This window comes from Brachycentrus maculatus, unplaced genomic scaffold, assembly GCF_059751285.1.
Source record: "Brachycentrus maculatus isolate JH-2025_06_01 unplaced genomic scaffold, ASM5975128v1 h1tg000142l, whole genome shotgun sequence".
Lineage (NCBI taxonomy): Eukaryota > Metazoa > Arthropoda > Insecta > Trichoptera > Brachycentridae > Brachycentrus > Brachycentrus maculatus.
The window spans coordinates 794,994-809,498 of NW_028280895.1; the positions used below are offsets into that span (position 1 = coordinate 794,994).

Sequence of the window (14,505 nt, forward strand, 5' to 3'; positions counted from 1 at the left end):
AAATACCACTTTTCCTAAAAAAATTCTTCTGACACGTGTTTCGATGCATTCAATATCGTTATCAATCACAAACATAGGCAATTTTTGTTTTATAGTGATGTTAAATATATGTCTAAAAGTAATAAAATTACTATTTTATCTCTTTTTCAAACCCTTATCCGCACCCGATGGTACATAGGGTACTGCATCCTATAAATGCAGTGTTGTCTTAATCGTTAACGCATGAAGGTAAAGTGATCAGCCCTTCGCTTCAGGTACCAGTCTTAGATAATATTGAATGAATATTAGAGTGAAAAATCACTTAAATTTATTTTACCCCCCCCCCTGGAAATCGAACCCTGAACCTCCAGCATGGTAGCTAAACACGCTAGCATGCTGGCTGATTTAAAAAAAGAAATATTTGCGTTTTTATTAATTACAAAAATACTTCAATATCATACAATTTCTATGAGACTAAGCGGCTCGTTATTAGAAATAGGTATCAAATTGTGGTAGAGTGGGTTCAAACCGAGAAACTCAAGAGTCTGCGATACTAACCACGGGACCACAGCCCGACAGAATATTGTATTATATTATACTCATATTCGTTCATCCGTAAATTACCTTTAGAAACATTTCATAAAAAGTTAAATGGATAAAACAAAGCGGTAAAAAGCTAATAAGGGTATATCGTTATTAATATTGCATTTAACGCCATCACGTACGGGGGGATGACGGGGTGATAGTTCACTTGAGAAGGGTTATGGTAATTTTATTACACTCACCCAGAATAATAAAACAAATTAAATATACTCCTAAGCGTTTATTTGATGGGATTTATGAAACCACAAAGTATGAATTTCAGGTTTATTTCATAATAAATATTACCTATTGTAGACGATCTTCTGATTCTCGTCAACTTTCATAAGATTTTTTCTTTCATTAACAATATTTTGATATTATTTTTTGACATCTCATCAAAGATGAAGTCTGGGTATTTACGGGGCTGACGACCGTCATAGGCTGCTTTAAGTGATCACTTTACACACGTGTAACATTCGCCGATTCTACCCATTATTGACAACCACACTACTTAAATTCTTGGAAGTTCTATATATATGAACCAATTTAGAAACCTTGTTCTTGAATCACTAGAACTTCACTAGAGACATTTATTGGTGAGATGTAAAGAAGCTTTTTGCCAAGCAGAAACTCTTATATTAGTACGTGAGGTCCGAATCCTGGATTATAATCACACACATGAGAAACGCCAGAAAATACCATTTTCATTTATATTATTTAAGCTTATAATTTGACCAGATAATTTATTTACAACATTTTGAGTGTGTCCAAATACTTATTCAGAATTATGGGTTTTCTCCTATTTTTACTTTTATTACTCCAACAAAGATGAAGTAGATTTTTTTTAATTACGACCTGAAAACAATTATGTAAAACTAGATTTAAATTATATGCAAACATAAAAGACACTTAATTTTTTTTTAGTTTAAGTTGTGCTTAGTAAATACCACTTTTAATTAAAATCTATTCAACACGTTTTTTGATGCATTCCGCATCATTTTCAAACACCGTATGTGATTCGGAATGCATCAAAACATTTGTCACAATTGATTACTAAGTAAACCTTGAATTAAAAATGGATTGATTTTTTCCACAAAGTGACTGCCAAATCAAAACATGATCTTACTTTTTTTCTTCCCAACTTTTTTAGTGTGTATAAATACTCAACATAGATGAGGAATATGGAAGTCTGGGTATTTATAGACTGGTTAAGTGATCACTTTACACATGTACAACATTCACCATTCTACCCATTATTTATAACCATACTACTCAAATTTTTGAATTTCTAGATAAATGATCAATCCCATGATTCTGTTTACAAACATTTACCATTAGAGACTGTTAATCTTTACTAGATATAATAAATACCCATACCTCTTCTGATTAAAGCAGTTTTTACCCTTTTTTTATAAAATATAGCATATTTAGTCTCACAAAAATGTAAATCTTTAAAAAAAGTTTTCAAATTTTAAAACACTGATATCTTACTTTTTTTTTACTTGAAAATGTTTTATTCTCAAATAAGTAAACAATAAAACTTCAATTAAATTGATAGAAAAGAATAAAAAATCTAGAATTTACAAAATAACACCTTTAATTACGACATATTCTCGATTTTTTTAATCAATAGTCAATATGAATAACATTTTCTAAATGAATTAATGTATATTATTTAATGATTTGTAAAATACTTTGAAATACGTTTAAATAATAACCTTTGTTCAAAGAATTCATTTCGTTACAAAGTTCATTAATTCCTTTGACTAGAACGATTTTTCGCTATTCGTACGGTTGTACGTACAGTCAATTCATAAAGTTCATTGAAACGTTAACGTTAACTTACCAAAATATGTAATATATCAAAGCATCTTTCCACACGCTAACGTATCTTGAAATATTTGCACAGAAACTCTTCGTTTTATCTCAGAAACTAACATACGTGCGGTTTCTGTAGCCGAAACTTCAACGTACTTTTGTTAGGTACATATATGTAATTAAAATTCCCTTGCCTGTTATTTGAGCTAAGCGCACGCCGTGGAGTTATTCGGAAATTGTTATTATTTAATCAAACGTCTTCTCTTTTTTCTTCCATCTTCTTTCACCTCCTTCTGCACTGCTTTCCTTCCGACGCAGTTCATCTCCGTTAGAACTCTCATAATTAAAGTTTGCAATTATAATGCTGTGCAGCCTGTTTGCCTTATCTTCGTTGCCTTTTTTCAGGCTTTCAGTTTTCAGTTTTCATCTTGCAGTTTTTTTTATTTATTTTGTCTGCTTTGTAGTAATTTTCTTCTGATGAAATTCTGAACATATTTTCATAATTAATTTCTAAATACTCTGTAAAGATATTTATTAAAAGCTGCTTACTAAATTACTGATAATTAGATATATTGATGATTATTGGTAATTATTATATTGAATTGAGACTGGTTATTGGGAAATTCAATAAAATAAAAAATCACCTCAATACTTTCTTTAAAAAAAAATATGTATACACGACTATGTAATGTAGTTTAAATAACTACAGATTTTCCTTATTTATTTTTTAACAAAAATGTTAATAATTTTAGTATATACTACTCACCGAGATTTTTGTGTCTACCGGTTTCGAGAAATACCCGTCTCTTCGTCAGGACAGATTTAATTATTAACAGACAAACTTTGCTATAAACTTCTTTCTTTTTTCAACTGCTTATGAGAACATCTGTAGTTCTCAAAACTTGTTGAGTTCACAATAACAATACTCTTTAAAAAGCGGGCTTAATGCAAGAGTTTTATTTTTATTTTTAAATCGTCATGTTATTCTACAAAATATATAAATGCCAAAGCAGCAAATAAAATGAGGTTATTATTTTTTTTTATTTTTTATCTTTTATTTAACTGGTACTCGAAGCGCGGGGCTGATCACTTTTCCTCAAGTATTCAAAGATCAAGAAAGCACTACTAAAATACAATGTAGTGCCCTTTGCACCATTGGGTGCCAATAAGGGTGAGATAAAGATGAAGTGTAAATAATATAATGAAACAACAACTAAATATTTTTTTTCACATTTATTTTATTCGACCAGTGACCGAGTTTCGTCCTTACCTATATCATCAGACTTAAAAGTCTCCATCTAAAAAAAATTAAGCCCATCTTGTGGGGTCTTGTCTTGCAACATGTCCTGCCCATTGCCACTTTAGTCAAACTTATGAAGTATTTCTTTTATTTTATTGAAAATAAAATTGTATTAACATGTTAGTATTTCGGCTCAACACAGGCCATGCCTAAAGAGCCGTAATACATATAGTAAATGTATCTATGAAATAAATATGTATCTATGAATGTATCTATGTATCTGTGAAATAAATTAATTAATTAAAAATATTTGATTAATGGTGTTTTTTTGCAGGTTAAACTGGAGCCTAACGTCGGCAAACCTTCCCGGGTCATCCACATCAGGAACATCCCCAACGAGACCACGGAGGCTGAAGTCATCCAGCTCGGCATTCCCTTCGGCAGGGTCACCAATGTCCTCGTGCTCAAAGGAAAAAATCAGGTAAGTCATCAATTCCTTATGTGAGAATCAGGAGAGAGGTCCTGTCTATAGAGTACTAGGGACTATATTAACTTTTGACATCTCATCAAATATGATGAAGGATATGGAAGTCTGGGCATTTACGGGGCTGATGACCGTCATAGGCTGGTTTAAGTGATCATTTTACGTGTTTAGCAAAAATTCAATTAAATTAAATGTTTTTAATCAATGTTTTACTTAGTAAATACCACTATTTCTTAAAATCTACTGTAACACGTGTTTCGATGCATCCCGCATCATTTTCAAACACCGTATGTGAAGCTAAAATGGATTTATTTTACCACAAAGTGACTGCCGAATCAATGAATGAAAAAAATAAATATTACCTGGGTTCAAATAAAATTAAGTTGCGGGCCATCGAATATCCCGCCTTAAAAACATTTTCTCAAAACGAAAAGTACGTATTCGCAAATAATTTCTACATTTTCTAGCACAGGTCTCGGATTCGAATCGGCGATATGAAAAATACACCCTCGGTAGCCATTTTCAGTTCTGTAAACTTTTAATGAATAAAGCAGGCAGTGGATTTTATGCGGAGCATTGTTAAACGTAGGATTACTTCATTCTTTGTCCCAACTGAAAATGAATAGAAAAACCCGGCAGTTATGAAAACGAGGCATAATCGTAGCATTATTTCATGTTTATTACATAATACGAATGAATTTCCTCCCAGAAATATGGTTTTTATTAAAAAAGAATAAAAATATTTTTTTCTACTACAACTACATTTTCGCATCTCAACATAAATGAAGAAGAATAAAAAACATTGGGTATTTCCAGGGCTGACAACCTGTCGTAGGCTGCTTAAGTGATCACACGCGTGCAACCATCCAACAAAGATGGCTGTTGTGAGCTCATATCGCTCACTCCTTTCAAGAACATCAAAAATCAAAAATCGTCAATTTTCAGTTGTGTTTGGTATATTTTTGGAATGCGCAGAAAATATACTATATCCTAGCAAAAGCGGCATATTTTTAATTCAATATTTACCCGCTACAGGACAGAAAGTGTTTTTTTTGCATTTTGAAGAAAAGTTTTTTTTTAATATACTAAATATTTTTCAAATGGAGAAAAAACCTTCAGGTTTTACCTAAAAAGATCTGTTGCGCAGTAAAAAGTTCAAAAAGTGGCTTGATATTTATTTTAAATACATTTTCAAAATAAATATTAAGCCACTTATTGAACTAAGTGGCTTGATATTTATTTTAAATGTTTATAGTGATTTTAAAATAAACTTACCTTTTAATTATTAAATAAAATAAAATCATTTTCAATTTTGACACATCCGAAATTTCGAGAAAAATTCATTTTCTTAAACAATTAATTTTCCATTCCTCCATTCTTATTGTAAAATAATCTTGTTTTTCTTTATGTTTGTTTTATTATCTTCCGAACAATAAAACAAGCCTCTCAATTAAATTGAAACGATTTTATACAATAAATTTACGCGGTTCAATTTTATTCGTTCATTTCAAACCGCTCCCTGAACGCAGAAAAGTTTTGATTGTGTGTTGATTCAATTATTTTGTCGTTTATTTGCCTCTTCAGCGAAGCAAATAACCCTCTTCTTCCCTTCCTACCCCTACACTCTCTACCCTTAAATCCGAACCATTTTGCCACTGCACTCTAATGAACCATTCAACTTATTGTTTTAAACTGTTCATATTCCTTGCTATTTTCCCCTCGCTCAGTTACTTTTTAAACTTTATAAGGAGTCCCGACAACACGACTTATATTTTTTTTAATTTCCTGCTTATTATTTTCAATAATTATGAGTGAAAAAACACTCATAATTAACTCAACTTGTAAAATGTTTTTAGGCATTTCCTAGTATATTATATCTTCTTTTTCTTCTTCTCCTTTACGTAAATCCTAGGGATCTGTTTGTGCCTCCGTATGTCGCTCTTGAGATGTCGACTCCCAGCTGTCTTTCCATCTTTTCGGAGGTCTGCCTATATTATATATTATATAATTCAGGAAAAACCATACTCACATTTAATACTATTTTTTGACATCTCATCAAAGATGAAGAATAATATTGAAGTATGGGTATTTACGTGGCTGACGACCGTCATAGGCTGGTTTAAGTGATCATTTTGTACACGCGTAGCATTCACCAATTCTACCCATTATTGACAACCACACTACTCAAATTCTTGGAAGCTCTATATATATGAACCAATTTCGAAACATTTTTCTTGAATCACTAGAACTTCACTAGAGACATTTATTGATAAATAAGATAAAAAGAAGATTTTTGCTGAGCAAAAACTCTTTTATTAGTATTTGTGAGGTCCGAATCCTGGATTTTAATCAGACACATGAGAAACGCCAGATAATATTATTTTCATTTTTATTGTTTAATCTTATAATTTGACCAGATAATTTATTTACAACATTTTGATGTCAAAAAATAATATGAAAATAACTCCTGTAATTGGAGATAATACAGATTTTGTGAACAAGTATTTGGACACACTCAAAACGTTGTACGTTTAATACAGTCACCAAATTTCCCTGATATCCAAACACTTTGTTTTGAGTCATTTGTGCCTCTCAAATGATATGGTATACCTACATTCTTACCAGTATTCCTTCTTAAAACAGTCACCAAATGCCCATGATATCTACACACTTTGCTTTGAGTCATTTATACCTCTCAAATGATATGGTATACCTACATTCTTACCAGTATTCCTTCTTAAAACAGTCACCAAATGCCCATGATATCTACACACTTTGCTTTGAGTCATTTATACCTCTCAAATGATATGGTATACCTACATTCTTACCAGTATTCCTTCTTAAAACAGTCACCAAATGCCCATGATATCTACACACTTTGCTTTGAGTCATTTATACCTCTCAAATGATATGGTATACCTACATTCTTACCAGTATTCCTTCTTAAAACAGTCACCAAATGCTTATGATATCTACACACTTTGCTTTGGGTCATTTATACCTCTCAAGAGATAAACACATACATTTTACCAATAATCCTTCTCAAAACTGTCACCGAAGGCCATTGATATGTATCTATACACGTTGTTTTGGGTCATTTATACCCCTAAAGAGATATGATCGTATACCTATCTACATATTGTAATGGCCCTGCCATTTTTCATTCGCACTTTTATTGTCCCTTTTAGAAAGTCGAGGGACTCGTCATTTTTGCTTGCAGTATGTTGTCCGGTTTTAGTATGCGTTTCCATGACCATCATAAATCGGTACAGGATTTTATGATTCCCTATCCCAAAGGAAGAGGGCTTTTAACATAGTCTAATTTGGTATTTCGTGAGAGTCAGGTGTAACATAACTTAACAGAGCTGTTTGGAAGCACATGAGTATTGACTGCCATATTGTTTGTTTTCAAATAAACATAAACATTTATAAATAGTCAATACCGTGTTATTAATTATTACTCGCTTCAGTCCAACCTGCCTCCTGACAAAAACGGGACTAAAGTGTCCTGTTTAACACCTAAAGCGCGATGGCCTCAAACAAAACGCGCCCAGCGGTGGTGGGTCTGATCTGACCCAGTACAGAAATCGCCTTTTAGGCGTTTTTCGTCGGGTTTTTATATTTTATATATTATTCAAAATAGCCTACATAGCAATAGGATAATGTGTCATAAGTTTTGTATGAGAATTTTCAAGTTTTTGATAGTTTTGAAATTAAATTATCCAGGCGCAACATTTTACATCCAAACGCGACTGCGCGCTGTGGCTCACTACCACAGACTAACTAATTTATGTACTCACTACTACCGCGGAGCATGTCACACGCGCATGTAGCATGGTTGGCAATGAAGCAGTGGCTGTAAACATTTTTATTTTTACTGAATTCAAATAATTTGTGTTTTTAATTTTATAACTATATTTTAAGTCAACATCATAACAGATAGAATTATTAACAAAATGCAACTAAGTAATTATCTTCAAATATAAAACGTGGCAGTTAGCTCCAAAAACCACAAAATGATTCTAGGATTTTAAGTTAATATTTCAAGATAAATTTTTGTCCATAATGCAATTAAAATTCATTTTAAATACAGTGAAAATATTTAAATTTTCATTGAAAAATATATACGGAATTGCCCAAAATGGTGTAAATATTCATTTAAAGTTCGCCATTTCTTACATAAACATTTTGCGGGTTTTAGAAATTATGAATACAATTTTGTACGAAACCAAATAAAACTAATTATTATAAAAATTTTATATACAAGTTCGTTAGACATAATAGGTATGATATTTAATTTTATTATTGACCAATAAATTATTACCAAAAAATAAGAGGACAATCGGTACTTTTCTTGTTGAAATCGATGTTTTTATCACTTACTGACATTTCTTATAAAACCACGTTTTCCGTTGCACTTTCAAATTCTGAATCTAAGGTTTTTGAATTCTAAATCACTGTCATCTGCACTATTCTCTCACTTTTCTTTCACTTTTAGAACTGTCCAAAAGTCGTCCAATCTCGTCATGAGATAATTTTTTTTCCTGCCATTGTGGTAAAGTGTCGAAAAGATTTAAAAAAAAATAAAACTAGAAATCGTTCAAATATAAAACAGTTTATTGTGAAGGTCTGTGTTTTGTAATATTAATATTTTTTAAATGTAGATTTACCTTATAGTCTATATATATGATATTTAATCCGTCATACAAGTAAACAAATAAATCAGTTAAAAACAAATATAAAAAAAAACAATAAACGGAAACAATCGCCAAAGATTGACAATGTATGCTTTTGTTTTTGGGATTTCAAAATCACGGCAGACGGCACACTAACACATTGATAGCGAACAACTGACCTTACTCAATATGATTTTTGATATTTTATTTGTTCTTTTTTTTAAATAACTCATTTGAATCTGGTCCAATAATTTTCGTTTGTATCTCAATTTGTAGGTAATTTTTTGAAGAACGATTACACTCAAGGAAAACGACGTAAACAAATTACCTATTACGTAATCAATAATTTTCCGCGATGGTGGGTCTGACCAGACCCACCATCGCAGAGGAGGTGTTAATAGGGACGTCATCAAGTGCACGCGTACGCTAATCACAAAGTGTCTTCGCGCACGACGCGTCCGTCATACTATCACAATATACACACTATCGTGAGATCTCGATCGCAATTGATTCGTTTCGAATTTTCGCTAATTAAATTTTTCGCCTAAATCCGTCCATCCAATCGCCTGAATTTTCCCTTATAATTTATTCATAACTCCCGTTTGACTTTAAATCACAAACTGGCGCACCTATCAGTAATTGAATATTGGATGGAAATTTCCGATTCAAAACCCTTCCATAGCCAACCACCTAATCCGCGAAGTTGGCCCGAGTAGCGAACTTCGTCCTCCGCTCATTTGAACGCCAATTTATGAATAGTAAATTAAATCAGATTTTCCACCAGGATTTAATTGTGTCGGGGGATTAACAGACAGGAGGCGGGATATATTCCCGGAATTATACTTGTAGGTGATCAAACCGCCATTTATAATCCTTCTCTCTCTCCCTCCCTAATTACGGCTATTACGGGACACCAAGTACGTTGTCTATATATAGATAAAAATATTATTATTAATTGATTCGGCATTAAATTTGTGGAATGACATGATTATTTTTATTAAATTAAACACTTGAATAATCCACTGAATTGAGTTTTATTTTTATTTACGACTAGTTTCGAAAACGATTATTGTTTTCATCTTCTGGTACAAATTAAAACTAACGAATAAAAATATATTTAGGTGTATATATAGGTTAATAAATATATCGCAAGAGGCTAATCCTTATTTTAAAACAGGCCACAAGGCATATCTATATCAAGCAAAGGAAAAAGAAGAAGAATGAAGTTTTTCCGGTATCCACATTATTCTCCGTGCCATATATATATATATATATATATATATATATATATATATATATATATATATATATATATATATATATATATATATATATATATATATATATATATATATATATATATATATATATATATATATATATATATATATATATATATATATATATATATATATATAAATATAAATCATCAGTTTTAGTTTGCCATATGAAAGTTCGGATATTACTTTGCAACGTGTACTATCAAGATTGCGTCGAATCTGAACGCAATTTTGTAAATAATAAATTAGTTTTACCATGCGCCCTGTCACGCGTCGCCGGAACGGTGATTCGTATCAACACCTCGCACTTGTCGTCGGCTTGATGATTCATTAACGCTCTCCCTCCCCCAGCATCCTCGTCTCAACTTCCCGATAGTTTCCCGAGTCCTGAATATTTTCTCACTCTACCCACCCCGGTCTGCCCGGATAGTGAAATACCTCACATAATCCGGGTGATTCTACCGACAACCCGAACTGCTGCAAAAAAAACATTATACATTTTTAACGTCTCAACACCTTCAAACACTTATCCGCGCCCCAATGGTGCATAAGGCACTGCATCATATAAACGCAGTGTTATCTTGATCGTTAACACATGAAGAAAGGTGAAGGCGCTATAATCAGCGATACTTCAAAACATATCGAAAATCGTACACGGGTAAGGTAAAAAAAGGTTCCGAGACCATTCCATGTATTTCCTTCTCACTGTGCCTTCCTTACTATCATCAATTTGTAATTTTCACGAATATTTAATATAAAGTCTTCATTCTTCAAACCATTATCTGCACCCCAATGGTGCAAAGGGCACTGCATCATATAAACACAGTGTTATCTTGGTCGTTAACAGATGAAGGAAAGGTGATCAGCCCTCGGCTTCAGGTCCAGGGTAATATTTAATAAATATTATTGTGAAAAAAATCACTTATCATTATACTTATACATTTCATATTTTATATGAATATATGTCAGCGTATATTTATTTATTTGTTAATTTAAACATTTTACATACATAAGTCACATATATAATATTTCCGATGAGTAATTTCCATTTCTCATTTTGGGACATGAGATAAAGGTAAATAAGACTGAAAAACACTAAGAAAGTAAAAAAAAAAATTAAACACCGGGAAAAATATAAATTAAAAATCAATAAAAGGTACAGAAGACCTCCAAAGTGATGGCGTCAGCAGTCCACGCATTTCAACGGAGTTTACTCTGTTTTCATTCTTCCTTGCCAATTCCATGTTTCAGCCCTATGCACCATTGAGTGCGGACAAGGATTATTATTTAAATTAAATTTAGTTGACATAATGCTCTGCTTTAAGGGCAAGTTTCCCGAAAGCGGACTATGCGAAGTATCGCTGTACCTCGGCCCATAACTCCCTACATCCCCTAGATAATATTTATACACGAAATCGTTATTCCCGCTCCGAGGCAGAGCCGGCTCAGTAATATTAGTCTCTCACGCGCCCCCGAGTCCCGCTCGCAAACATAAACAACCCCCCCACCGCGTGATGTCACTGTCGGCTCACGATGCGCAGACAAATCTTGTTTATTTCTAATTGCATTCTTCGATCTACCTGTCAACACCATATCAAAATATTTATTAATTTCATGTATGAAAGCGAAACTTGCAAAAACAAAGGGAAAAGAAAGATGAAAATAGACTGAACCCAGTCGTAATGCAATCCCTTAGACCAGTGGTCGGCAAACTTACTAGCCAAAGTGACAAATATGAACACTCTCTCTATCTTTCTAACCCTTTATCCGTACCAAATGGTGCATAGGGCACTGTATCGTATTAACGCAATGTTATCTTTATCTATTGATTCGGCATTAACTTTGTGGAATGACATGATTACTTCATAAAAATTTAACACTTGAATATACCACTTTAATGAGTTTTATTTTTATTTACGACTAGTTTAGAAAAAAAGTTTTAATTTGCACCAGAAGATGAAAACATCTGTCGTTTTCTAAACTAGTCGTATATAAAAATAAAACTCATTAAAGTGGTATCTTCAAGTTTTTAATTTTAATAAAATAAGTTATCTTTATCGTTAATTATTTTCTGGGAAAAGAAATAATTTATTGACATGGCAATTTTTTTACTTCTTGAATCACTAGAACTTCACTAGAGACATCTATTGGTGAGATGAAAAGAAGCTTTTTTACTGAGCAGACATTCTTTTATTAGCATTTGAGGTCCGAATCCTGGATTTTAATCGCACACGTGAAAAACGCCAGAGAATATCATTTTAATTTTTATTATTTAAGCTTATAATTTATTTACAACATTGAGTGTGTCCAAATACTTGTTCACAAAATCTGGATTATCTCCAATTACAGGAGTTATTTTCATATTATTTTTTGACATCTCATCAAAGATGAAAAAGAATATGGAAGGAATTTACTGTAATACCCATATATCTGTTGGTCCATGATCTTGAAGTACTTTAGAGTTTAAAAGGTAATGGAATAAATATTTACTTCATCTGATATGTATTTTCCTGTAAACATTCTCTGTAATCCTGGCCCTGAGCTTTCCGTACAAAAAGCTCTCCAGATTAGTTGACGTGTTAACAAAATCCACCGCTTGTATTTGTAAAAATAAATCCCCGTGAATTGGTGATGCCTCTCCATAAAACACAGGATGTTATTAAAACACCATTACTTTCTCACATATATTTTTTTTTGCTTTTGTGTAAATGCATTGCTCGAACAGAGTGAATGGTGCATTGAACCCAGTCGTAGCAAATAAAACCCCATCAGATAAAGCTAAACTGGCAATTCACAATGGAGTCCTTTTTCTAACCTAAGTAAAGCACGAAGTTGGCCAAAGAAGTATGAAAGTAGACTGAATGCAGTCAAAATGCAATCTCTCAGACGAACGTGTGGCAAAACCTTGATGTTTGAATGGTGATATTAGGAAGAAATGAAACAATGGTTAGTTGGTTTAACTGAATACAAATTAAAAATCATCTTTTCAGGCGTCTCCCAGTATGTTAAACAATCCGCTCAGGATTTTGCAACAAGGTACTGCTAAACAAAAGCTTTCTGATACCATCCATAGATGGCTCCAGTGAACTCACAAAAAAAAAGTGACATGAGATTTATGACATATGTAGGAGTTCCAAAAATTTGAGTAGTTTGGTTGTCAATCATGGACAGAATGGTAAATATTACACGTGTGTAAAATGATCCACTAAACCAGCGTATGACGGTCGTAAGCCCCGCAAATGCCCAGACTTGTATAGACCATATTCTTCTTCGTCTATGTTGAGATGTAAAAAAATTACATATGGATTCCTTTGATGGTGTTAACCCATCGTTGAGATGTTTCGGGTACATCCTGTAGATCGTTGTACATAATATGTGTACTGTATACATTCGGATCAAGGTGACTCTAAACCAGACCCCAAATTACTCTACACTGGGTGTTTATTTATTTATCTTATACACCCTATGCCGTCGGCTTCACAGAATTTACATACACACACGCCGGCGAACTGACTGTACATAAATATATAATACAAACACTGCCGGCACCTTTTTTAATTCATTAGAAAACAGCGTCGGTATGTCCTCTTTTCACGTGTATTTACACTTTACATTAGGGCCCCGTTCTGCGCTGTCGGCGCTGTTAGCACTCTTTGTCAACCAGAAACACACTAACTTGCTCCAATAAACTAATTTACCGCCGGTTTTACGAATGTGCGACCTGCTGCCTTCGGATGACCCCGGCTGATGTGATAATATCTTATATACATATATTAGTAATAAAAGGGTAAATTTTGTGATACTAGCTGACCGTCTAAGCATTTGCATTTCAGCAGTTTCTAGTTGCCTAGAGTAGGTGTTATACATCGTCCAGCATTCAGAACCAAAGAGGAGTGCGGGTAATTTTTTTTGGTTTGGTAGACTTTTCCCTTAAGCTTAGCTTGACATTTTTGGGTCACAAAGGACTTCTCTAATTATATGCAATACATCTACTGTACACCCTCCATCCTTATGTATTATATACCTTTAATATGGTATGTAAAATTCCAACATAGTAAGTATCATTTTACCTTAAATATATAATATAAAAATAATTATCGACGAAGCAGGTTTTGTACTAGCTTCTCGTTCTTTGATGTTTGTTAAAATTCAGGTTGTAAACAAGGCGTACAAAATAATGTTTTTAAAGAAATACGATACAGCTGTTCTCGCAAGACGCCCCACAAATAATGGTAAATTTTTAATTTCGAAAGCTCGCTTGACAAAAAGCTTTTTCAGACGATTTGCGGCTTAGCCCTGTAAGTGCCCTGGAAGATGGGTAAACGTTGAAAGAAAATTATAGAAAAGGGAAGAAAATGAAAGAAAAACTGTTTATTTTTTTAAATTTTCATTTAATTTACCCACTTGCCAAAATAAAAAAAAAAAACAATATTCTCCAACTGAAAA

General features: G+C 32.8%; 1 protein-coding gene across 10 annotated transcripts in view; it reads left to right on the plus strand.

Moving 5' to 3' along the window:
• LOC148308973 (polypyrimidine tract-binding protein 2-like) overlaps positions 1-14,505 on the plus strand; it is a 552,278-nt gene that overhangs the window by 453,030 nt on the left and 84,743 nt on the right. For all 10 annotated transcript variants that reach the window (XM_088260789.1, XM_088260790.1, XM_088260791.1 and 7 more), the window contains one exon: positions 3,954-4,100. In XM_088260789.1, the coding sequence (XP_088116915.1) occupies positions 3,954-4,100 (147 nt within the window). The remainder of the gene's footprint in view (positions 1-3,953; positions 4,101-14,505) is intronic.